At 45.8% G+C, this 26,136-nt stretch overlaps 4 protein-coding genes across 6 annotated transcripts in view; 1 reads left to right on the top strand and 3 right to left on the bottom strand.

Annotated features, from left to right (window-relative positions):
- The window catches only part of thrap3b (thyroid hormone receptor associated protein 3b), a 12,942-nt gene extending 5,161 nt beyond the window's left edge, over positions 1–7,781 (top strand). For both annotated transcript variants that reach the window (XM_007576465.2, XM_007576464.2), the window contains exons 3-11: positions 1,465–2,232; positions 2,309–2,908; positions 3,821–3,987; positions 4,067–4,178; positions 4,247–4,322; positions 4,742–4,917; positions 5,791–6,022; positions 6,107–6,253; positions 6,890–7,781. In XM_007576465.2, the coding sequence (XP_007576527.1) occupies positions 1,465–2,232; positions 2,309–2,908; positions 3,821–3,987; positions 4,067–4,178; positions 4,247–4,322; positions 4,742–4,917; positions 5,791–6,022; positions 6,107–6,253; positions 6,890–7,120 (2,509 nt within the window). In that variant the 3' untranslated portion in view covers positions 7,121–7,781. The remainder of the gene's footprint in view (positions 1–1,464; positions 2,233–2,308; positions 2,909–3,820; positions 3,988–4,066; positions 4,179–4,246; positions 4,323–4,741; positions 4,918–5,790; positions 6,023–6,106; positions 6,254–6,889) is intronic.
- On the bottom strand, positions 7,665–16,195 carry LOC103154970 (protein eva-1 homolog B). Its single transcript, XM_074560032.1, is given in 4 exon segments — positions 7,665–8,731; positions 8,734–8,999; positions 10,752–10,848; positions 15,719–16,195. Coding segments are annotated over 3 exon segments (471 nt in total). The 5' UTR covers positions 10,819–10,848; positions 15,719–16,195; the 3' UTR covers positions 7,665–8,593.
- A 1,876-nt stretch (positions 16,196–18,071) lies between these two features.
- Positions 18,072–19,956, bottom strand: lsm10 (LSM10, U7 small nuclear RNA associated). 2 transcript variants are annotated; one of them, XM_016663204.1, is made up of 2 exons: positions 19,619–19,956; positions 18,072–18,727 (listed from the first exon to the last, which is right to left on the bottom strand). In XM_016663204.1, the coding sequence occupies exon 2, from the start codon at positions 18,639–18,641 to the stop codon at positions 18,246–18,248; it is 396 nt and encodes a 131-aa protein (XP_016518690.1). In that variant the 5' UTR covers positions 18,642–18,727; positions 19,619–19,956; the 3' UTR covers positions 18,072–18,245. The 2 variants fall into 2 exon arrangements, with proteins under 2 accessions (XP_016518690.1, XP_007576525.1); XM_007576463.2 differs by having other exon boundaries at positions 18,072–18,702.
- A 1,374-nt stretch (positions 19,957–21,330) lies between these two features.
- LOC103154967 (protein OSCP1-like) lies at positions 21,331–26,098 on the bottom strand. Its single transcript, XM_007576462.2, has 11 exons — positions 25,457–26,098; positions 25,331–25,360; positions 25,064–25,218; positions 24,020–24,187; positions 23,864–23,944; positions 23,695–23,798; positions 22,390–22,518; positions 22,266–22,320; positions 22,034–22,179; positions 21,903–21,960; positions 21,331–21,512 (listed from the first exon to the last, which is right to left on the bottom strand). The coding sequence occupies exons 1-11, from the start codon at positions 25,566–25,568 to the stop codon at positions 21,390–21,392; spliced, it is 1,161 nt and encodes a 386-aa protein (XP_007576524.1). The 5' UTR covers positions 25,569–26,098; the 3' UTR covers positions 21,331–21,389.
- Between the last annotated feature and the right edge of the window lie 38 nt (positions 26,099–26,136).

The following is a 26,136-nucleotide window of genomic DNA, read 5'->3' as shown; positions in this document are numbered from 1 at the left end:
TGGAGGGGTGTACCGCTCCAAGATGGCCACCCTAAATCTCGTCAGCAACAATAGACGAGAGCGATGCACGAGGCGTCTATCCTTATATTATGTCTATGTTTAGGACAACCACATGCTAGCAGCAGGCAAGACGGAGAAATGTTTTCAAACTCATATGATGCAGCTTCTAAGTTGAGGACTGTCGAGCTGCCACTACAGGAGGGAAATAGAACGAAACCATGGTTAGCAGTGACTAGCGGCGTAATCATGTAATTTTCTTACCACTAGATGGCAGTAGGTGCAGAGCATTTTACATTAAAACAAGAGAATTAGTGATGCATGAATGTTACAGGTAGCGGTGAGAGCATCGTATCTAGCTGTGACAACAGTGATGGAAAAGACAGTGAAGCTCAGCAGTAGCTGGAAGGAACATGGGTCCCATGTTCCTTCCATGGGACCCATGTTCCCATGGAAGGAACATGGGTCCCATGTTCCTTCCATGGGACCCATGTTCCCATGGAAGGAACATGGGTCCATTTCCCTCAACATATCTGTGTGAAGTGAGCTTCCCAATTATTATTGCTTCTTTCAGAATAAGAATTATTTTCTGTATTCCGGCTAAAAGAATGCTTGTGGATTAGTTTGTAAAATACTTTGAAGTTTTCTACAACTTCTTTAAATTTAAGACCACAGTGTTGTGGCTGTTCAGGTGTTCAGGTGTATTTTTGAAGGGGACATGTTACGTGCAATTTGAAATAAGAAATGTAAAATATGATAAAAATAAATTTTTGTGTTTATTTGATTCCTATTCAAGGAACTTTGATAAGCATGACTATATATGTAATATAGGCGGCTACAGAGTATCTTTGTTTACATTTTTGGTTGGTGGTGTGCCTCGTGATTTTTTCAATTAAAACAGTGAACCTTGGCTCAGAAAAGGTTGAAAAACACTGCGCTAAAGCACAGCCACCTGAAGTGTTCAGTCTATCAACTCACCTGTACACGTATGTTGCTGCGGTCGTCCCCGCCGTTCGCTCAGAGCCATCAGGAAGCAGCTCTCAGAGGAGAAAAGCTGCCTACTCCAGGCATCAGGCCAGTTAACTTAAGGATGCTTATTGGTCCCCCGAAAAACAACAAAAATCTGGACATTGTCATCAATCGGTAAAATCCTCCCAGGCCGAACATTAAAATTGGACGTTGTGCTGCTAACACTTAGCTTTCATCAACATCTCAGAGGCGGAAGTCGGAGCGCTGTGCAACGTGACTGACGACCGGCGGGAACACGGTGCGCTAACCATTAAACTTAATTTAATGAAGCTTTGAGGCAGATAAGTTTTCCTCCAGGTATTTTACTAATAGAGGTACTTGAATCATTCGAGGAATCGTTACAGCTCTACATTTGACCTGTTGGAGGGCTTTGATTGGTCCGATCAGCTGAAGCCTGTCCGGTTGGTCCTGACTGTCCGTCTCTCTTCCCGTTTCCAGCTCCCGGTCCCGTTCCCGCTCCCATTCCCCGGGCTACAGGAACTACCCGTCCCGGGACTACCAGGGCAACAACAGAGGCTTCCGGGGTTACAATCGCGGCTACCGCCGGCCGTACTACTACCGCGGCCGCAACCGTGGCTACTACCCGCGCGGCCACTACCAGAACCGAGGAAGAGGAGGCTACGGCTACAAGTCCAACTGGCAGGGCGGCGGCGGTGGCGGAGGCTGGCACGACCGGCAGGAGCACCACAGCCCCAGGAGGCTGTACTCGCGCTCCCGCACGCCCAAGAAGCGCTCAGGAAGCCGGAGCCGCTCCCGCTACTCCGACCGCTCGTCCTCCGGCCGGTCCCGCCAGTCCCGCCACTCCAGCTACTCGTCCCGCTCCCGTTCCCGATCTTCGTCCCGACGCCACGACAGCAAAAGTCGGAAGAAGTCCAAGGATTCTAAAGACAAGCAGCCAGAGAGTCAGCCAGAGAAATCGGCAACAGCCGCCGACGGAACCGTCATCGCCAAAACGTCTGGTGGGAAGTGGATCGACTATGATGCCAGCCCCAAGAGGCGCAGTCCGGACTCCAAGAAGGAGGACACTTCGGAGCCGGAGGCCAAAGGCAGCGCCGGTCAGATGTGGAAGACCGTCGGCTCCGTCTCGCCTCCAGGAAAGAGCCCCTCCAAGTCCGGACAGACGGCCTCCTTCAGCGGCTTCGGCTTCTTCTCCAAGGATGACGCCAAACCTGGAGACAGCGCTGGGATCTCCGCAGCTTTTAAGAAGTATGTCCATTTCCAACAAGCTTTCATCCAATCAGCTTCCTCCTGACTGTTGACCTCACCTGAATCTCTGTTCCAGGTTCCTGGCTGAGAAGCAGCTGAAAAAGCAAGCAGCTGAGAAGGAGAGCAGCCGGGAGAAGGACGCAGACCCCGAGAAAAGCTCCAAGTCCTCCGACATCTTCAGCATCTCCGCGTCTCCGTACGCTGATCCCAAAGACGACAAGACCATGCCCTTCTTTGACCCGGGGGAGGAGGAGTTCCTGGAGTCGCAGGGCCTGAAGGACCGGATCATCAACGAAGACGCCGATGGCAAATCCATCCTTACAGAGCGCGACATCTTCGGCAAATGGGGCGACGAGCCAAACTACTCCTCATCCTATCAGTCGGCCAAAGAGAAAGGCCGCAGAGATGCAGAAGAAGAGGCTGTGGATGAAGCAGAGGAAGAGCTGTACCGGAGCCGCAAGCACTCATCCAAGAAGGAGGAGAAATCCAAGAAGAAGGAGAAGAAGGAGAAGGAGAAGACCAAGAGGAGCCTGAGTCCTCCGACGACATCCAAGGAGAAGGAGCGGCCGCTGTTCCCTGGAGCGTTCCCCGCTCTGGAGCCGTCTCCTCCGCATCGCCTGTCCGCCTCCAGGCAGGAGTTCGAGCTGAAGATGAGCTGCTTAGAGGAGACAGCCAGGTAACCTCTACTGCCCCTGCAGGAGAACAGCAGCATTACAGAACACTGGAACCAGTCTTGTATCTAGTTTCCTGTACAGTTGACACAATTCAGAGCAGAAACACGGTAAAAATCGCAAAATACATCAGGATTATTCAATATTTTATAAAGAACTTTAAAGGACAATCCGAATTACTAATATGTTAAATTAAAAAAAAGAATTTTACATGAAAGTAGAATATTTTTCTCCAGTCATCTCAGAAAGTGACAGGTCATTTTTATAGATTCAACAGAGTAAAAGATTTAAATCTTTTATTTCTTGTTTTAATGATTCCAGGTAAAGTCATAATTTATTGTCTCACATTGACCACAATTAAAGAATAAACTACATAAATTAGGACAGAATTGCAACTTAAATCAAAATCTACTTACAGACATTTTAGGTCCAAGCTGTCCAGCATCTTCTGGTTTCCTTCTGTTGTCATGGTAACTTGGACCACATCTGCTCACCTTGGAGCACCAAAATCTGCTTTTTCAATTGGTTGGATACAGGAAGTGTTTTCAGATGAAGACTGACCACCTCCTGATTTTATTTGTAAGATTAATCAGTTGGACCAGAATGATAAAAACTGGAAGCCTTTCATTAAGACAGAAAACATTTAAAGTTTTGGGTCCATGGTTCCGTTCCTACAAAACAAACGTGATGATTTAATTTAAAAAGTTCATGCTTGGTTTATTGTTGAGTAGATTAAAACATTTTTAAAAATATTTTCTCGGTTCTTTCCTTGATGCTCCTGGTTTAAAGCCCAGCAGCTGCTCTGAGTTAATGATTGAGGTAAAATAAAAGTCGTTGACAGAAATAAATCACTGTGATGAGTTTCACGCTCTGAGTATGAATATTGTGATGTTCCTAGTGAATGTGTTTCCTCTCAGCTCGTCTGTGTCGAAGGAGCGCCTGGCGCAGCACGACCTGCTGCTTTCCTCCAAGAAGGATCCAGAGTTTCGCTCCATCTTCCAGCACATCCAGTCGGCCCAGCTGCGCCGCAGCCCGTCTGAGCTTTTCGCCCAGCACATCGTCTCCATCGTTCACTACATCAAAGGTAGCTCTGGCGGCGGCGCGGCGGGGCCCTCCGTCAGTGTGTGTGTGTGTGTGTGGCTCTAACTGCTGTGTGTTTGCAGCTCAACACTTCCCCTCCTCAGACATGACTTTAAGTGAGCGCTTTGCCATGTACCAAAGAAAAGCCGCAGAGGCAGAAATGATGAAGCCAAGGAAGAGCCCAGAAATCCACAGGTACGGCTCCGCCCCTCACCTTTGACCCCACCGCCGCCCCCTGCTGACCGCTGCTCTTCCTCCTGCAGGAGAATCGATGTTTCCCCCAGTGCCTTTAAGAGGCACCCTCATCTGTTTGAGGAGGTGGACGAGTCGAGCTACAAGGTGACGAGCGTTTAGAAATTTGCCGTTGTTGGAGTCTGAGGCAGTCCTGAGCAGCAGTGTTCAGCTTTGTGCTTTTCTTTCAAAGGATGCATATTTCTATATCAAAAGAGCCCAAATGTGTTTAATAAGTGCCAAGAAAGCCCCAGCCTATGAGATATGGTAATTGATTGGGTTTAAACGAACCGAGCAAAGGCTTAAAGGAATTATGATCCAGATCAACATCAGTGCCTTTACCTTGTAAGTATTTTTCCTGTCAGAAAAACCATCCAGCCTCAAACTGACAGTGTCACTTTGTTTCTGAGCTACTGCATGTTTCTGCCTGACAACGTTCAGATTTACTGCATTCATGTGATTATCAGTCCCACTGAGGCGGCCGCTAACGGCTAACGGACAGCCGCTAACCGCTCTCCTCCCTGCAGGACAAACGGTTCAAAGGAGACATCATGGACCTGCGGCTGGATATTGAAAGACGAAAGAGGTTTGCTGGGAAGGAGCGCGACTACAAGCGGGATGGAGGCCGGAGCCCCGCAGGCTCCCGGGGGCCCAGCCGCGAGCGCTCCTCCGACAAATCTGGGAAGCACCACAAAAAGTCCAAGTAGGTCCCGCTGCTTTGTTCTGCTGTTCCAGAACCAGAGCAGGATCTGGGTTCAGCTCCGATGCAACAACCAGGAACGTTTGATTTCAGATCTGAAGACTTTCCAAAGGATCTTCTGTCAGAACCAATCATGAATATGAACTAATGCTTTATGTTTGGAGAGGAGGAGGCGTCATTTTGTGTGTGTGTGTGTGTGTGTGTGTGTGTGTGTGTGAGAGAGAGGAAGAGTGTTTCTGTTTTAATTGATAAAATGTTCATAGTTCAGATTTTATTGTTAGCATAGCATTACAGCAGTTAGCATGAGTAGCATTGTTATAATAGAATGGTTAGCATCAAACCGCAGTGTTTTGTGCTAACTTTAAGGGAACCCTAATATGTCATCAGAAGTCGACCAATCAGCTCAGACTCCGGTTAGTAGAAACGTTTCGCTCTCGGCGCCGCAGGTCCTCCATCCTCCATTTTCTTGGTTCTCTTGGTTTTCAGCCTGGACGGCAACGTTTTTAGATATTTAATAATCTCTGTAGTTATTTAGGGTAAAGATTCCTCACTGCTCAGAAGAGTTCATGTCTCAGAGCGAATCAGACTATGAGAGGAGAAACATTCCTGGATAGATCTGCAATCTCACCAATCACAGGATGTCAGTGTGAGCCGCCATTACTGCTTCCTTTTTGGATCAGAGGAGACGTCACACTGTGTGGATCCAAAGTTGAACTGGCTTAGATTTTAACGCAAGCAGCTAATGTTAGCATCATGAAGCAGCAGGATGTTGATCCTTACTTTACCTGTTCCAAAGTCCTGCCAGTGTTCCCCGATAGCTGAAGGGAGACATGGAGGAGCGTAACCATGACGACAGCTGCTGGTTTGTTCTCACAGGAAGAGTAAGAAGAAGCGTGACCGCTCTCCGTCCTCCTCTTCCTCCTCCTCCTCTCCGTCGCCCTTCCCCCCCCACTACAGAGGGAAGGAGTACCTGGCGGAGGGGGCGGAGCATCTGGAGGAGGGCTACGGCCCCCCGCGCTATCCGCCGCGGGACTACGGCGGCCCCGCCGACCGGGGGCCACGGGATTACGAGGGCCACTTCCCAGACAGAGGAAGAGGCCGAGGATTTGTAAGTTTCTTCGCTCTTCCTCCTCGTGATGATGGAGATGAGTCAGGTGGTGATGATGATGACGACGACCTGTTCTCCTTTCAGTTTCCCAGGATGAGAGGAAGAGGCTGGAGCAGAGGGAATTATCCCGGGAACAGCAACGGAAACCCGGCCAACCTGAACGCTCCGGTGCGCCCCCCGGAGGAGGACTGGGACCCCGAGTACACGCCCAAGAGCAGGAAGTACTACCTGGTGGGTTTCCTGTTTCTTTCTGTGGCGGCCAGCAGAGGGCAGCAGGGAGCTTTAATCAGGAACCACAGAAACAGAAGAAACTTTTCTGTTTGTTTTGCTTCTTAAGGTTTAATTAAATCTGCATCAGAAATACAAACATTTATGAACTGAACAGATTTAAAACCAGGTAGCCTCAGAAAATATAACAATCTGCAGCGAAGCTCTTTACTGTGTTTATGTGTGAGAAGAAGCTACAGCCTCCACCACAGACACCTGTCAGGTTCAAAGGGTCAAAGGTCAAGGCTGAATCGTTTGGGGGATTTTGTAAAGTTAGTCAAAAAGTAACAATACTTTGTGTTATTTAGTGTCAGTTTTATTTTCACCATGTTATTTCTAAACATCACAGATTGAAGCTAAAGCTACGTGTCAGGTTGGAGATCAACGCGTAGCTCTGAGCTAGCTGAATATTTCTTGGCAAACTAAATATTTAGCCTGATAATTAAATGCTTAGTTTGAAACTGACATGTCTAATGAATGGTCAACCTGGTTAAAATTTGACTTGCAGGATAAATAACCAAATTATTGCTTTTAAGTTTTGATTGTTTAACCTTTTAATCCGGTGATCTTCCTCACCTCCTCCTCCTCTTCCTCTTCCAGCATGACGATCGTGACGGAGAAAAGACCTGGGTGGAGAGCCGGGGCCGGGGGCGGGGCTCCTTCCCGACTCGCCGCGGCCGCTTCGTGTACCGTAAGGGCGGCGGCGGCGGCGGCAGCCCGAAGTGGGCCCACGACATGTTCCAGGGCGGCGAGGAGGGCGAGCTGCCGGACGACGCCATGGAGGCGGAGCACAAGGAGCCCAAAGCCTCCGGCGACGCCACCCCCAAGTAGAGAAGCCATCTTCCAGCTAACGGTTGACATGTTTGTGTTTTTATGTCTTTTTAAGGGAGAACTTTAAGCTTCATGTTCTGCAGCAAATCAAAGCGTTTTGTGCCTTAGAGGAGAATAAAAGCTGCTGACGAGTGAAAACGCGGTTCATGATTCTGTTAGCACGGCGCCGCTCAACGGGACCAATCAGCAGCGACCCGGGCGCCGCCGACAACTGGCCCAGATCCACATAGGAATTTATCTGCTGTAGAGATTTAGCTTAAAGTTCTGGTGAGATCCTGTTTCAGGCTGTTTGGACCCGACCTGCATGTTCTGAACCAACCGTCTGACATCTGCTTCAGCCTGAACCTTTTTTACTTTAAACTCATTTGTTTTATTTTCTATAAATGTTCCTTTGAATCGGAACGTTTCTGGGTTTCCTGGTCATTTCTAGAACTGCGGCTGCAGGAGGGAAATCTGGATTCAATCTGGATTCAATCTGGATTCACACTCCCAACACGCACCAACCTGCGTCGGGTCAGATCAAATTCAAACCCAGAAAATGTTCCTGAAATAAAAAAATCAACTTTATTTCTGTAAACCTGTTGATTCACATAGAGGTTTGATTTCTGGAAACTTTTTATTAGAGAAAATTCAGAAAAACAAAATAAAACCTGGAAAATTCTGTTTCCTGAGCGATAATTGTTTTTTTTCCCTGTTGTCTCTGTTGTGCTCCTGTGTAACAGTGTTTAGGTAAGCAGAACCCGGTCACACCTGCAGCTTCCCAGGATGGACAGGAAGCTGCAGGTTGGTCTGACTGAGGACCGAGTTCAGAACCTTCTCAGTCTGGAAAACAAGTTCTGGTTCCAGATCGTCCGGTTCTGTCTTTATCCTGGTTTTCAAAAGTTAAACTAAAATTTGGAAAAGCTGAAGCAACCTGTTCTCTGAAGGGGGCTTTTATGAAAACTGAACAGAAATAATCTGGATTATCAGCCCGTCAGAGAAAACTGGGGCTTAAATTCTTACCTAATATTTTCTGCTATTTGGTTTAAAAATTAACCTACAAACTAAATATAGAGTTTGAAGCTAACTAATTAGCTTGATGGCTAAATATTTCTCCATGCTCGATATTTAGCTTGCTAATTAAATATTTAGTTGAAACTGACACAATTATAAATGAATGAGAAACGATGAAAATATGACTGAAAGAACGATCTTCCATTTCCTGGATCTTTGCTCTGAGACCCCAGAGGCTCCTGAGAAACATCCGGCCCAGTCTGGGCCCGGGAGGCCCCGGTCAGAACTGGAACACAGGAAGTGATGCGGTAAACAAACTGCAGTCAGAAAGTTGTTCACTGGCAATGATTCCCAGGAAGCAGTTTCAGTCTCACTGCAGCAACAACAGAAGAAAATCATTCTAGACCCTGGGAGTTCTGGAGAACTTCATCTCCAGAACAGAACAACGGTAATGGACCCGCCCACTCATCCCGGTTAGCATTAGCGGTAATGGACCCGGCCGATGGTTCCTGTCCCGGTCACCATGACGTCCGGCTGTCCGTTCCTCCAGATCTCGCGGACGATCCGCTCCCGCTCCTCCAGGCGCCGGGCCTTCTCCAGCTCCTCTTCGGAAGACTTGTGAAGACGTCGAGGCTCCTCAGGGTCCCGTTGGACTGGCTGCTGCGGTCCCTCAAGGGCCCCAGCGCCACCTTCCCCTCGGACTCCGCCCCGTCTTCCTCAAACATGCTCTCTTCTTCGTCGCTGGAGTCTTTGAGCTGCCGCCTGTCGGGGGACGGAGGAGGCCTGCGGGTCCTGCAGGCGATGGCGGCCACCAGGAGGCAGAGCGCCATGAAGAGTCCGAACGAGACGCCCATCATGAAGTAAAGAGCAAAACTCTCTGGATTGGCTGGAACACAGAAGAGATGACAGGAAAACATTCGGATCAGAACCATGTTCTGCTCTCAGATACCGTCTCTTTAAGAACTGCTCACTCTGCTCTGATTGGTCAGACATGCTGACGTCATAATGGTTAGCTAGTAAAGAGAAGTTTCTGTTCCAGAGAAAATGATTCAATCCTTTCAGAACCTGCACAACCTTTCTAGACTGGAGATGTTTCACATCTAGAAGCTGACAGTAACTCTGAGCAAAAGAAAATTAAAACAGTAAAAGCTTTAAAGGTTCATTCAGTAACAGAAACTTTAACTCCATTCTGGAGCAGACAGGCGTCCAGCTGCAAAGCTACAGGAAAAACTGACTGACTGGAATCACCTGGGACATTTAGGAGGAAAATATGACATTTTGAAAGCCATGTTTTTATGTCATTAATGTAATAATGTCACAGCTTCAAGCTAATTATTTTAATAAGCTGAATATCTGGCCCCAAGTTAAATATTTAGCTTATGCTAACTACTGATTTGACTGACTAAATAATTATGTGGCTAAATTAATATTTAGTTTAAATATTGAAACAAAAATATTTAGCTTGCAAACTGTTGGAAATATTAGTTTAATTATGCTTGTTTTAATGCTATTTAACTTCAGTGCATGTTGAAATATTAGATGGATTATGATTGTTTTGAGTTGGCATCAATTCGATTTAGACTCATGATTTAATTAATACATAACTTGATCAGTAGAACATTTTTCTTAGATAAAATGATCACGATTTGATTAAAATTAGTCTAATCATTAGTTTTTCTAGTAGATCACATTCTTAAGAGTCTATAAGTCATAAATTTATCTGAAAATGTTTTAGTTCATTATAACCAAAGAAGTTGAAAACTGATCAGAACATCAGTGTAACAGATGTGTTGGTAGTGAAACTGCTCGTGTCTGTTATATCAGAGTTTAAAGATATTATATGAAACATTCTAATTTTTATAATCAAATCTGCTGATTGATGCCCTGGGTCAGAGGTCAGAGGTCAGCAGAGCTCTGTGGGTTCAGGAACCAGTTTGAAATGAGAAACGCAGATAGCTGATAAACTTTGGTCCTGCTTTCTTTCTGTATGAAATGAACATCTATTGTTCTTTCTCTGGGAAAGGAGGATTAGACAGCGATGGATCCATCCTGGGCCTCGGTATCACCTGCATGTCTCTGGCTACAGCAGCACTGATGGCGTGGTGCTGCTGTCGGCAGGCGGACGCCTCTAAACGTCAGACACACCAGGCAGTAGAAACGCCTGGATATAGAAGCAATGGAGCTAAAACAGCCAATCAGATCGCTGGGTGGAGGATCTGTCTGAACTGCCACTCAGAGCTCTCTGAAGGCGCGTCTTTGTATTTTAGTATTTGTTCTCAGATAATTAATGTTTCCTCCTTGGCTTTGGTATCTGATGACCATGTTGAGCTGTCGGTGTGACTTTATGCATTTGATTGTGTGAATAAATTCTGATTGGTTGTGAAGTTGAACAGTGACTGTTGTCTGTGGTTTCACTTTTACGCCTGGAGAGACGAGAGAACAACGAGCAGCAGGTAGAAAATGTCTCGTTTCTCAACACACCAAAATTTGTTAGCATGCTAAATGGAGCTAAACTAAATGCTAACAGTAAATTCAGACTTAATACTTGCCTTGTGTAAACATTTAGCTTATTGCGCATGCTAACTGTTGACGGACTGAATTACCATCAGGCTGAATGAATATTGGGTTCCTGTCTGACCTTTGATGCGAGCGTAGGCGGCCATGCTGTCGCTCAGCAGCTCCATGTCTGCCTTCACCGGATCCATCCGGGTTCCCAGCCGGTCCAGAACCAGAACCTGGAGGAGTGCAGAGAGTGCATGTAGGTCCAGAGCCTGCTGCTGGTTCTGATAGAACCTGCTGCTGGTTCTGATGGGTACCATCCAGACCCAGTCCTGTTTGGACCTCCAAACCTTCCAGAACCTAGTCCAACTGGGTCACAGGAAGCTGGACCCGACCTGGTCATCATTCTGCTCCTCTTTCCAGTTTTTCCACAATCCTAGTTTAACTTCCAGGTTTCTGACCAATGAGAGAGCAGAGCTCATCTCACCTCTGATTGGTTCTGGAGAAACTGGACCTGAAGATCCACTGAGATGGTTCTGATATCAGGAACATGTTCACACTGAAGCTGAAGTTCTGGATCAGAACCGGATCGAAGCTGAGCTCTTTGTCGGGATGTTTGGGCCAACCAGGCCTTCAGGTTCTGATGGTCCCACGGTTAAAGCCGCTCCCTGGAAACATGATGACGTTGTTTCTCACGATGGTTCTGTTTGGGTTCTGGTTCCAGCAGTGGGGAGCGTGGGAGCTGAATGTTTTCTTTTCTGATGCCGTCTCCCTGGAGACGACCCCCGACCCCTACTGCCCCTCCCACCCTGATCCTTATTGCCCTCAGACCCTCGGCGCTTTAAGAACTTTGGTTTGTTTGTTTTTGACGATAAGGCCGTGGGAGCCGCCATGATGGGAACCAGTCCGCCCTGCGGAACCAGGCCGCACGGCCCATTAACACGGCCCAGACCCAACATCGTCAGTGAGTTCAGCCTCAGACGGCTGCTTCAATCCATTAGCAGCTGAAAGCTTCAAGCAAGTTCTGCTGGGAACCAGAACCATCAGAACCAGGTTCTGGACCAGATAAACTTCTGGATCAGTGACATCACCCGGAGCCTGGATGTTCTGGCCGGATTCACCTGATACCATCTGGAGACCCGGCTAAAACCCGGCGATCTGAGGGGGTTAAAACGGCTAACGTGCTAATAACTTAGCGCTTCAGTGTTTTTGCTAACTTTTAAAATGTTTAGCGTGCTTAGCTTCCCCTAAATAAAATGTTCTGGATAAATCCTGAAGCTCTAATTTACTTGGCGCTTTTGTAAACTTTCACTTGAATAAAGTTAAACTTCTGCGTTGAAGTTTTGGTCAAGAATCCTTAAAGCTGATGGAGTTTATATTCATGGTTTTATTTTGAAGTGTTTGAATAGTGTTACTGCAGCAGTTATACTTTAATTTTCTTTTTTCTCCAAAAACATTTCAAACCCAAAACATACAGGAACAAAAAAAGCGGAAATTAGAGAACAAAACATTATTGAACAAATGATATTTAGACTGACGTTTTAGCGTTTTAGCTAGCTGAACTAAAACGAACTAATTAGCGTGTTAAGGTTAGCATACTGAACTGCATAGTTAGCGGTTTGAACCAGTGCTACTATAACTAAATGTGATAAATGAAACAAAAATGCCCAATTAAATTATTGAATGTTCCTCTAATGGTGAAATTAAATAGTCATAATTTAAGTAAACCTGGCCCAGCCCAGCAGTGAACCAGTGTTCTCAAACTGACCTGATTCAAGCAGAACAGCAGAAATTAGACTTTAAATTACCACAAGACCACACTCATGGACACACACTGGACCTGGTTATCAGTGAGGGTGTGAATATTTCCAACGTCTCTGTAACTGATGTCGCCTGTCGGATCACTTCCTGTTATCTTTGAAAGTTCTTTATCCGTTAACCCACTTGGACAAACAGCTACTATCACAAAACACAGCAGAAACATTTAATCAAATCTACTCCTCTTCCTTGTCCTTAAGCTATAATGACATAGATAAGTTGGTAGATGATTTTCAGTGCAAACTTTCAGATATCATTGATTACATTGCCCCCATTAAAGTGAAGGTTGTGTCTGGTAGGAAGAAATCTCCATAGAGAAATGCACAAACAGTTCTGTCTGCAAGACAACTCTACGGTAGGGCCGAACGGAAATGGCGTAAAACTCAACTGCACGTTTATTATGACATCTATAAAGAAAGACTACGTAACTATCACTCAACACTAAAACATGCAAGAGAGGCTTTCTTTGCAGATGTCATAAACAAAAACACTAACAACGCTCGAGCTTTATTTGCTACTGTTGACAGGCTCACAAACCCTCCTATGACGTTACCACCTGAACTTCAATCTAATGCCTGCAACAAGTTTTCCAGTTTCTTTTCAGAGAAAATTCAAAAGATCAGAGGATTAATCTGCACATCCAGTCCAAAGCCAGTACCAATGCTGGGCCCAAACAAAACAAATGCAGGAAAAATGACCCAATTTCAACTACTTCATTATAAAACCCTAGAAGAAATTCTAAGTCAATTAAGCTCCAGTTCCTGCTGTCTGGATGTCCTACCCACACATTTCTTTAAGAAAGTCCTGCCTGTCATTAATGATCTGATCCAAATAGTAACTCATCGCTCTTTTCAGGTGTTTTCCCCCAGGCTTTGAAAACAGCAGTTATCAAACCATTGATAAAAAAGAACAATCTGGACAAATCACTACTGCAGGATTACAGGCCGACCTCTGACCTCTGACCTCCCATTCATCAGCAAAGTTATTGAAAAAGCAGTTTTTAAACAATTAACTAACTTCCTAACAATAATGAATCGCTTTGACTTCTTCCAGTCTGGTTTTCGTGCTCACCACAGCACGGAGATGGCCTAGTCAAAGTGTTTAGTGATATCCATATAAATACAGACTGTGGGAGAACCACAGTGCTGGTTCTGTTGGACCTCAGTGCAGCTTTCGACACTGTTGACCACGACATTTTACTGAACCGACTGGAGAGTTGGGTCGGACTCTCTGGTCCAGTGCTCGACTGGTTTGAATCTTACATAAAGAACAGGGGTTTGTTTGTTTCAATCGGAAACTTCTCATCAGAGAGGTCAAAGGTCACATGTGGGGTACCCCAAGGTTCAATCCTAGGACCCCTCCTTTTCAATATCTACATGCTCCCGCTGGCTCAGGTTATAACAGGAAATAGGATCAGCTACCATAACTATGATGCACAACTCTACATCATGATGTCACCAGGTGACCTTTGACCCCATCCAGTCACTGAACAGATGCTTAGAACAGATAAATGTGTGGATGTGCCAAAACTTTCTCCAGCTGAACAGAAACAAACTGAAGTTATCATCTTTGGACCTAAAGAGGAGCGAACTAGAATCAATGCTCAGCTTCAGTTATTACAACTAAAACCAGCGATCAGCCCGAAACCTGGGAGTAGTGATGACCTCTGACCTGAACCTTCAGAGCCACATTAAGACAGTCAGAAAGTCGGCCTTCTATCACCTGAAGAACATCTCCAGGATGAGAGGACTGATGTCTCAGCAGGATCTAGAGAAACTCATCCAGGTGTTTATCTTTAGCCGCATTGATTACTGCAACAGCGTCTTCACAGGTCTGACTAATAAATCAATCAAACAGCTGCAGCTGATCCAGAAGCTGCTGCCACGTTCTGACTAAAACCAGGAAGATGGAGACATAACACCAGTTTTAAAGTCCCTACACTGGCTCCCTGTAGCTCAGAGGATAGACTTTAAAATACTGTTAGTTTCTAAATCACTGAACGGTTTAGCACCACAATACATTAAAGATCTGTTATTGCTGTACCAACTGTCTAGACCCCTCAGGTTCTGGTTCTGGTTCTGCTCTGCACCAGAACCAGAATCAAATGAGGAGAAGCAGCATTCAGCTTCTATGCACCACAAATCTGGAACAAACTTCCAGAAAACTGTAAAACAGCTGAAACACTGAGAGCCTTTAAATCTCAACTTAAAACCCACCTGGTTAGAGCTGCTTATGGCTAAATTAGGGTTAGAGTGGGTTTGATGTCTTTGATGTTTTTATCTTTACTTTTATCTAGTTATTAACTTCTTTTTATTTCTCTTTCACACTGTCTATGTAAAGCCCCACGGAAAACGTCCCAGTTCAGCGAATCTATATCTAGGGCTGTGAGAATCCTTGTTAAATGATGTTTATCTAAAGTCCTTCGGGGTTTAGAGTCCCAGTTGACGGCATTTCATCTATAAACCTAGAGGTTGGAGTCTTTGTCAAACGGTGTTTTTGACTAAAGTCCCAGAGGGTTGGAGTCCCAGTAAAACGACATTTAACTGAAGTCCTAAAAGGGGTTTTAATGTTTTTATCTTTTTAAATCTTTTTCAAAATGTCTTTCTTTTTCTCACTGTTTATTCAGTGTCACATGCTGTTTTCATTTTAATTATGTAAAGCACTTTGAAATGCGTTGCTGCTGAAATGTGCTATACAAATAAAATTTGATTGATTGATTGAAGACCAGTTTCTGTTACCGGACCGGACCGGTCCGACCGGACTGGCTGGGAAATCAACAGACGGCCGGATGGAAAACATTTCTGCTGATATCTGGGATGTTTAAAGTGTCCAGAGGTTAGAAGCCGGGCCAGACGGAACCGGGCCAGATAGAATCCAGTTTTAGAGCAAATTACTGAGTAGAAGTAAACAGAACCAGAACTCGGTCAGTTAAAGCTGCAACACATCGCCTCATCTGAACTCTCCACAGGTTCGGTTCATTTTTATCACCTGGTCCGGTTCTGGCCCAGTCAGGTTCTGTTTAAACCAGCTGGTTCCTTTGGGTCTCCAATGAGTTGACTGGAGCTCCAGAACTGGACCTCTTCTCAGTTCTGGAGAACTAAAGTACCGGAGAGGTCCAGTTGTGTTCTGGGAGACTGAGCCAGTTCCTCTAAGGTTCTGGACCGATCTGAAGTTCTTCAGGTTCGGATTAAAGCTCAGGATGTTACCAGAACCACATGAGCCCAGTCAGGGTGAAAACAACCCGGATCGCCTGGTTCTGGGACAGACCCGGTTCTCCTTCTAACTCACCTGGTTCTGGTGGAGGTCCAGTCCGGTTCTGACCCGTCCGCTTAGAGAGAAGAACCGGGTCCAGCGATGCAGAGAAAAGTTTCTCCTGGTTGTCAAACTGAGCAGACCCTTCAAAATAAAAGCTTTAAACTGTAGGCTGAAGAGAGAGAGGCAATCCCAGTCAGACCAGTGTGTTCCCAGTCAGACCAGTGTGTTCCCAGTCAGACCAGTGTGTTCCCAGTCAGACCAGTGTGTTCCCAGTGCCTCTGCTCTCGGGTCGATGGGTGGGACAGGAAATAACTGGGCGGCTGCTGGATTTTTTTCTCCTCTGTTTTATTTAGACAGAAATAAATGTTTAGCGGCAGTGGCGTCCGACAGGAGGGGCTGCGGGGGCCACGGCCCCACTGGAAAATACTGGTTCCCCCCTGAGAATCATAAATCATAGTCATAAATGTAACACAGAGTAAATACATTTTTTAAATTACCATATGCACACACATATATATATATTAATTTATCTGATTTTTTTTTGTTTTTTGTTATTTATTTATTTATTTATTTATTTATTTATTTATTTTTGTTCCACCTTAAAACAAATTTTTTGGGACCACCACTGGCTGTGGATGGGAATTCATTTACAAAACTAAAAAATGCTTTGACAGTCACTGATTATTCCTAAATGTTGGTAAAATAAAGTTTATGATTTTTTGTAGTAATAAAGAAGTGCTGAAAAGATTTAATAATTAATGGGAGTTCTCATTAATGAACATTTGTTATATATAGAAAAGATCAAATATTCTGAAGTATTTGTGTTCCTGCATGGTCTATTTAACTCACTGTATTGCTTAAAACATTTAGAAATATTTTTAAATATTTTCGAGCTGTTAGTTGTTGGTGGGAGTGGATCACACAAATATGGAACTATTTGTTATAAAACGTACGCACAAACAGATTTATAAGATGAGAAAAATTATATTTAAAAAGGAACTGAGATATCAGATATGTTTATTCATCTTTCTAATTATTCATATAAAACCAAATATTTTGTGTTCTGGTTCTGCAGAACTTCGGCCCGTTTTCAGGAACCGTTTGAGGAGCTGCTGATGCTCATCATGCTGAGGAGCGGAGCGGCTTCCCGCCGCGGCGCTCCGAAACAGTTGGATTCGTCACATTCCCAGCTTCGTCTGGAGCCTCAAACCAAACACGGCCTTCTCCTGCAGCCTGGCTTGTTTTTCCCCTCCAGTGTGGTTTCCTGACTCGTTACTCAACAGCAATCAGAACCGAACTCAAACGGGTCAGAATCATCCAAATGCCACTTTTAATTGGAAAAGTCACTTTAATCATTTCACATTTAAAGGGCCTTATCCAGGCACATTGAGCCATTTTAATAGAATAATCCAGTACATTCAGTTCTTATAAAAATGCTGCATATATGAAATGTGACTTAAGAGATTAGGCTTTGTAATTCTCCTTTAAAAGCTTCTGCTCTGACGGAGGCTCCGCCTCCAGGAAGTCGTCCCAACATGGCTCCTCTCTTCACCCTTTAACATTTGTACGAGTGTCGCTCTGAACAGCAGCTCTTACAATGAGCTCAGCAGCTGGTGCTAATTGCTACTGGCTAGTCTGAAGGAGCTGAGTGGGGGAGGAGCTGCACCTCAAAGGCAGGGATAGGTCCACTCAGGTGTTTATCAGCTGAATGGTTGCCATGGAGACTGAAGGATTTCTCAAACATGAAAGAATCAAACCAATATGCCATGGAGAAACATGAAAATGTGATGGAAAGATAAAATTAGTTGATTTTACACGATACCGGCCATTTAAAAGACAAAGAAACAGGTTCTAATGTGCTGGAGTTAAACCTTCTGCATCAAACAGTGTGACTGTTTTCCTCCTGATGGTCTGGTAGACTTGGTTTTCATTCATCTGCTCCACCTCCAGCTGCTGTGGCTCTGAGCCAAACCAACCTGTTCCCCTCCTGGCCTGTGGGGGCGCTGCAACAAGAACCACTGAAGGAAACGACACAAAAACCTCTGAAGACACTGAGAGCAACTTCCTTCTTCACCAGATGGAAACAAGATGGAGGCGTAAGATTTTAGTGTTGGAGGATTTCTCTTTAGGCTAAAGACCAGGAGCCATTTCTGCTGCTAGCGCTAGGCTAACACGTTAGCTTTGGTTGTATTTACCCAGAATGCCCTGCGCTGTGGTCCACTTTCAGCTTTTGAAGTGGTCTCCGGTCCACTTGGCGTTCACTTCAACCAAACCCAGACTGAGGTTTGGAGGACCAGAGGTCAGAGGTCGGTTAGAGTTCACACCTCACCAACTAAACCAGATTTTGACTAGACAAACGGACTGGAGTTGGATTAATGACAATCTGGATTTTTTGGACACTTTTATTATCAATAACAGTAAAAACCAGTCCGTTTTTAATCAGAACCCAGTTTTGAATCCTTCCAGAAGTTCTGGTTTCCCTCCAGTGAGAACCAGGGATAAATAGTATTCACGTCCGAACTGGGTCACCTGGTAGAACCAGGTCTATAGTGGAACTGAGTCACTTGGCGTTCCTGCAGAACTCTCTCCTCCCGCCGCCGTGGCTGGCGAAGTTCCGGACCCTGTGGATCCGGGCCAGCTGGTTCTGGACGGTCTGCAGGATGTCCACGCGGTCGGGTACGTGCACATAGCGCACGTTGCGCCCGGTGACAAAGAGCTGCTGCAGGTGCACGGTGCGGCCCCGCCGGTCCTGGAAGACGACGTCCTCCAGCCGGATGTTCATGAAAGCGTCCACGCTGAGGACGCGTCCGCGAGCCGTCGACTCGTCCCGCAGTTCCACCGTGGTCACGTGACCCTGCAGGCCCTGCAGCAGAACCACCAGGCTGTTCTCCGCGATGGTCCGCTCCCGGATGGAGCCCGCCGCATCGCCACACGGGCCGGGGTCACCGGGGTCCATGGAGGGACACAGAGGTCAGAGTCCAGGAGAATGACCCGGTTCTGGATGGAAATCTTTCGACCTTTCAGGATCAAAACCAGAAAGATCTGAACAGGTATGGCGTCAGATTTTACTTTGACATTACAGCTGCAGTGTTAAACTTTAATAAAATGTTTTTACATGTTAATTAAATCTGTCATTATGTTCAGAAAGTTTATGATACAGATCATCTGAACAGATCAACCTCCAACCCTGAGCAGCTGTTGCTGTCTGAAGAAATGCACCAAAAACAACCAATCAGAGCCAGGAGGCGGGGCATAGCGCTGTCAATAAGCCTCCTGTGTAACCTGCTAAATGTGCTAACAGCGGAGATACGACTTACTGTTACAGGAAAACTGTTTCTCCACTGCAATCAATGGCAATGCTAACTCGTATTAACAGCAGGCTGTGCTAGCTGCATCACAGAGAGTGATTAACAGCACTTACACACACACACACACACACACACACACACACACACACACACACACACGTTGTTTGAGCCTTAACGGTGTCCGTAGTTCTCTAGATAAGCGCTGAAAAAGCGCGTGCTTGTTACGCGCCCATAACGCAGGGGGAACCATAGACATTATATAATATATATTCTTATATTATGTCTATGGGGGGAACCGTATCTGATGGGGAAACGGGGACCGACGTAACACCGGAACCTGTCCGGTAGCGCAGAGGCTGATCCTGACCAGCAGCTCTGGGCTTCTCCTCAGAACCCAGAACCGGATCGCTGAAGGTTCTAGTTCTTCTGGACCTTGTTCAGAAAGTGATTCCTGGTTCAGAACCAGGACCTCTGCGGTTCCGAAAGGATTCAGTTCTGACTGCAGTTTTTACATCTGGGTCAGAACCAAGCAGAAATTTTAGTGATCCTGGTTTCTGCTGAGTCGGGTTTTCTGCCTGTATCGGTTCCGATCCAGATCAGAGCTGAAACCAGTTCGAACTCCTACCTGAACTGGTGGTTCTTGTTCTGGTTCTACTGGACCTTCTTGTCTTCAGTCACTTTGTATCAGGTTTAAATTCCTCTCATTGGTCCTCTGCCGCCGCAAACAACAAACGACGCACAGCGTGATGACGTAAGATCCTGTTATTTATCCGGCCCGTGAGGTGCACTACCGCCACCCCATGGCCCCAACCTGCCCGGGGTCACCCTGGGCAGGTCGCCAGTCCGTCGCAGGGCAACACAGAGACACACAGGACAAACACACACACTCACACCTGGGGGCCATTTGGAGAAACCAAGAGGCCAGTTAACCTGACAGTCATGTTTTTGGACTGTGGGAGGAAACCCACCATGCACAGGTTCGATTGTGCAATGTCCAAGAGCAATTTATTTTTATATTATATATACATATAATATATATTTATTTTTTTCTTTTTATCAATAAAATAATTTCTACATACATTATCAAATATATATTATTGTAAAAACAAATCATTTTGTAGTGAAATTCTGTGTCTTTTAAATTATGACAGAAATTATTACTAAAAAAAAAAAAAAAGAATCAGCTCCACTGAGGGGGCCCCTTAGTGGCCCCGGGGCCACTTAGGGGCCGGCCCTGACTCATCAGACTGACATGTTGTGGGACAGAGGCGCAGGTTGGATGTAAATTTTCGCAGGCTAAAAGGCAGTAGCCGGATGGAATCCATCTTGGAGAAGCTGCTAGTTTTGGCCCAGTGGAAACGACCATGCTAATTTGGATCAACAGAAATGTACCGGTTGAGACTAGGGCAGATGAAAATTTAAATTTTGCACCATCTACACGTAATTAGTTTATTCTGAATCTGGCACCTCTGACTGGCTGCATCAAATTTCCTGGAGTTTAGGTCAACAGCTGCTTCCCCCCCCAAGTCACCTGTGGAACCACATGGCTGAAACCAAAGACATGACATCGTCTCATCATGGCTCCTGATCTCACCGCCTTTCACTGGCTCATGTCTTTGTAATGTCTGAAATTTGCTACATATTTTATGTCATTTCTGCCCTGTTCGTCTCTCCAGCCTTGTTTTATTACTGTCAGAAGTTGTGGCGTACTCACTCTTTGACCAATATTATACTTTTTAGATTATTATGCAGAGAAACTCCTATTAGTTTTTCCAGCTTCTAGCTTATGAATGTTAAATTATGGAGTACTTATAATTATCTTGCAACCCCTAAAAGGAATTAGAACAAACTTATAATCCAGAGGATTATAAGTTTGTTGCTGCTCAACGTGAGCAGGAATCTACAGAAACGTCCTACTTTATAAATCATGCATTACTTATTCTTAAACACGGGGAACTAATATTTTAGACTTTTTCTTCTTTTGCTCTTTGCTTTGGTTTGTTATTTTATTTCCTTCTGATTCATGTAAAGCACTTTGAATTGCCTTGTTGCTGAAAATGTGCTTTATAAATAAAATGACCTGAACGTGGACCTGGATGGTTCCGTTTACTAGTTACCGTCTGTATTCATTTTCCATTTATTCTCATTTATTTTAGACTGGGTCGAGTTTAAACTAACTTGCATTTTAAAGCAACAAAAACAAATTTCAGCCTTAAAGAAAGAAATTCTCCAAATAATATAAAATAAATAATAGAAATCACTAAAAAGTTCAGATTTTATTGGAAACATCCAGTTGAAGTTAAAATAATAAAAATGTTTCTGATTCACTCAAACTTCCATCTTCACTCCATATTTTATTGGTTTTCCAGGTTTTAAAGGAGATAACATGTCAGAGGTCAGAGGTCATCCATCATGGCCAGCAGGTCGTCTCCTTTACTGCCGCTGGGATTCTCCAGCTCCGCCTCTTCATCAGTAAACTGTCCGGCGATCCGGGCCAGCGCCGACGCCGCCTCTTCATCCTGGATCAAACAGAACCCGGGCCGGTCGGATCAGAACGTCTGACCCGGACCGGGTTCATCCCAGAACTCAGACACAGAGTTAGTTTGTATTTGTGTAAATGGCTCCAGATTTCAGGTTTGATGAAACTGGTTTCCAGTTGTTGAATTCTGAAACTTTTCCAGCTGATTCACTGAAGCTAAACGTTCCTCAGAACGTTTTATACAGAAACATTAAAAATACTTTAAAATCTTTTCTGTTGTGGTTCTGGAATGTTGTATTAAGATGATATTTAAAGGAAAAGTCCACCTAGCTGAGCGGAGAGCAGCCAGCAGAGGGCAGTAAATGTTCCGGTCCAAATGGGCCTCAGTGGAGCAGAGGCAGCCAATCAGAGCTCAGCCATGTTGACCCACCTGCACAGCCTGGATGTTGATCACCTGGAAGATGGCCGCCTGCTCTGCTGGAGCGCCGCTGGGCAACAGACACAACGCCAGTCAGCGGGAACAACTCCGGATTTACCAGGAACTGAAGAGGAAGAACTCACCCCTCCTCTTCCTCCTCCGGGTCCGAGGGGAACAGGCTGATCCGGAACCGCGGCGCCGCGGCGGGAACGGACCCGGCCTTCATGCAGCCCATGAGTCGGGCCAGCAGGTTCAGCTCCTCCTTGGCCAGCGGGTTGGTTCTGTCCAGCTGCAGGACGGAGAACGGACCGCAGGGTTCAACCAGAACCAGACAGAACCAGAACTGCCTGGTCTGGACCAGCTCAGACCTGTTACCTGGGTTCCAGGTGTGCTGGACGTCTGGGTCTCCTCCGGACGCTCGGCCTGGTACCTGGAACAGGAAGCGGGGTCAGGCGGAGCGGCGTGCGGCCGCAGTATGTTACCGGCTCAGGGTTCTTACAGGTTCTGGCCCAGCCTGAGGACTCTGTCTCCGCTCAGCTCAAACGATCCTTCACCAACAGAACCGCTGTAGGTTCCTCCAGGCGGGAACTCACTCCGCCCGACTTCCCTCCCTCTGGGGTCAAAGGTCCTGGAACGACGACAGCTCATCAGATGGATCATATTTTACTCAGGCATTCAAATGTCACAGTTTCAAACTTAATATTTAATTTGCAAGCAAAAATATTTACCTTGAATTTCATTTTTAGTGAACAAACTAATTTAGATCCAATTTAGCTCTGAGCTAGCTAAATATTTAGGTCACAAACTGCATATTTAGCTAGCTCAAAGCTAAATGTTTAGCTGATGTACAAATCCACTTACCAATAAGCGGAAGTGAATATCAAAATAAAAGCTTGGTAAACTGTAGATTTGTTGGTAAACATCCGTTTAGCCTTTAAAAGTTAATCATTTGTTTTAAGCTGAAATGTTCAAGCAAAGAAATGAAGAGATTAGATAAAACGGAAGACTCAGCTTTTATTTTGATAGTACACTTCCGCTTATAGCTACCCCTGAGCTAATTACTTGGTTTCAAACTAATATTTTGCTTATTAACTAAATATTTAACTTTCTAGATTTTTTATTAGTTATGTGATTAATATTTAGTTTAAATGAGTCATTAGTTAATATTTATCTTGCTAGTTAATATTTAATAAGGTTTAGTTTCTCTTATAACAGACTAAATAACTCAGATTATTGCTGTTAAGTTTTGATTGTTGTTCTGACGGGTCAAACAGAACCTGCAGGTCCAGTTTCTCCTGAACCAATCAGAGGAGAGCTCTACTGGGAGAGGGTGGGCGTGTCTCTCTGCTCTGTGATTGGACAGAAAACAGGAAGTCCTCCAGCAGTGGGAGTCAGAGAAGGTCAGAAAGTTCTGGGTTCTAACCGGTCCTGCTGCAGAACCAAACATCAACATCTGAGGAACAAACTAGATTTTTTAAATATATTTTATTGTGGAAAAAACTGAAAAGCATAAAAATCCTGTGTGAGTCGGGTAAAACCCAACAAGCTTTAAATGATGGGTCTGATGGACCAGATGAGATGTGGAGGTCCAGACAGAACCGGGTTCAGGTTGATTTCATTCTAAAAGTCCCAGCCGACCTTCAGAACCGAGCCGTGTCGATCCAAACGGTTCTGTAAGGCCGTTTGGATAAAACAGACATTGAGGTTTCAGATATTCATTTGATACGTTAAGAAATGGAAAAGAAAAACCTGAAGAAATAATAATAATCATAACTTATGAAGACAGAACCGGTACCGGCCTCACCTGATCAGTCCCGGTACATCGACTCCAGCTGGAACCGGACCGGACGTCATCAGGACAAACCGGCCGCTGGGGTTCTGGATCTGGTTCTTCAGGAAAACAGAAACCTGAAAACAAACGTTGGTCAGGACCCGGGTGGTTCTGACCCGGGTGGTTCTGACCCGGTACTGACCCGGGTGTGGACGTCCTGCAGGAACGTGAGCAGCGTCTGTCTGAGCAGCTGGAATTCTCCATCTGATAATCTGGAGTAAACCTGCAGGAGGAGACAGCAGGAATCACTCAGGGTTCACCGGGCCGGACTGAACCAGAACCAGAACCAGCTGTGCACCTCAATGATTTTCCTGTGTGTCTCGTCCACCTGGTTGAGGACGGCCGGCGTGTCTCTGACGAAGGCCCTGGCGGCGTCCAGGTGGTTGTAGGAGATGAGCAGCAGGTCTCTGGGCCGCGGGCTGAGCAGAACCTGGTACTTGAAGGCCATGATCATCAGCTCATACAGCTGCAGGCCAGCAGGAAAAGCAGTTTCTGGGTCAGAACCACGGACCCGGCAGCACAGAGAAACCTGCAGACTTTATTAAAAATAGAGCTGATAACAGATCTGATCGTATAACCTGAATATGAAACCAGACCGCAGGAAAATAAATGAACTTCTGGTCCTTCACTTTGTCTGGGAGAAAATGTGCTGCCCCCTGGTGGCCAGATAGGGGACATTTTTTAAACGTCTGACTGGACTGGAGTAGTTCTGCTAACGCTAAAGAGCTTTACCAAGATGGCCTTCAGCATAAGCTAAAGCTAAATGCTATAGCATTTAGCTAACATGGCGCTTAGCAGAAGGTAATGCTAATGGGCTATATTCAGCCATGCTGACACCTGCCATGTGTCAAGGTGAGGCTCTCAGAACATTTCAGGTAAGTGGATTTTTTAATGTGTTTGTTTAGTTAACGCTCCTGGTTGTTTATTAATGTTTTCTTACAGTCATATTAATACTAACTGCTGTTTTCTCAATAAAGATTTTTGAAGAAAAAAAAGGAGAATGTGAGGAGAGGACTCGGAACTGCTGTGTAGACATACTTCAAAATAAGAGCATGAATATAACAACTAACTATTTGAGTAACTCTTAACAGTTAATAACCAAAACTTCAACACTGACGTCAAACTTTATTCAACTGAAAGTTTACAAAACAGCCGAGCAAATTGGCTCTTTAGAATTTATCCAGAATAATTAATTTAGCTAAACGATTTGAAAGTTTAAAAAATTAGCTCATCTGTTAGCGCATTAGCTGAAGTGTGTCTACCACTGTAATACGTTTCTTTTTTAAATTTAGTAGAAAAAAGTTTTATTGATTTACTTTGACAGCTGCTGTTTCTGTCCTACCCTGTCCATGCTGGCCGGGTTCAGCCTCATGATGGAGGAGTGGGCCAACCGGGTCAGAACCGTCTTCATGGTCCGGTGGGAATACAGCTGCTGAGGCTTCAGGAGTTCATCCATGAAGGATTTACTGAACATGGTGCCGACCACGTCGTTCAGAACTGAGCCACACGGAAACACAGGAAGTCCATTAGAGGAGCTAAACAGCGTCTGGTCTAGTCTGAACTGCCGACTTCCTCTAGGAGGCGGGAACTAAACAGGAAGTTCTGGTACCTCGTTTCCTGTCTCGTTCTGACCAGACTCCTGCGGAGCGCCAATGGTTCCCATGAAACAGAGGAAGACAGAGCAGTTACTGAAGAGGCTGTGGCCCCGCCCACCTCACCTGCCAGGTACGCCCACCTGTCTCTGATTGGTCCTCAGACGTGTTGAGCGCTCGCAGGCGCTGGTCCAGGATGTAGAGCATTTCTCCTCCCAGGTTAATGAAGACCAGCGGCAGCGTCCTCACCGACATCCTGGTGGTCCCGACCCACTTCCCAGAGCAGACGTCAGAGGTCAGAGGCAGCTGGGAGCTCCTGGTTGTTCCTGCTGGGAGTGGCCGCCATGTCTGCGTCTGAACTGATCCAGATCCTGCAGCTTCCCTCTAAGAGGCGACAGCTGGTGAGCAAGAGGATCAGAGGAGGAGCTCAAGCCGATTGGACGGGATAAAGACACCAGAGTGACGCAGCAGGCTGAGCAGGGAGCTGGAGCCAAACTGGAACCAAACTGGGGCCAAACTGGGGCAAAACTGGAGCCAAACTGGGGCCAAACTGGGGCCAAACTGGGGCCAAACTGGGGCAAAACTGGAGCCAAACTNAAACTGGGGCCAAACTGGGGCCAAACTGGGGCCAAACTGGAACCAAACTGGGGCCAAACTGGGGCAAAACTGGGGGCCAAACTGGGGGCCAAACTGGGGCAAAACTGGAACCAAACTGGGGCCAAACCGGGGCAAAACTGGGGGCCAAACTGGGGGCCAAACTGGGGCAAAACTGGAACCAAACTGGGGCCAAACCGGGGCAAAACTGGGGGCCAAACTGGGGGCC

This window comes from Poecilia formosa, unplaced genomic scaffold (genome assembly GCF_000485575.1).
Source record: "Poecilia formosa unplaced genomic scaffold, Poecilia_formosa-5.1.2 Scaffold408, whole genome shotgun sequence".
Taxonomy (NCBI): domain Eukaryota; kingdom Metazoa; phylum Chordata; class Actinopteri; order Cyprinodontiformes; family Poeciliidae; genus Poecilia; species Poecilia formosa.
The sequence above is the reverse complement of the archived record's forward strand: the minus strand, read 5'-3'. Positions and strand labels throughout refer to the sequence as shown.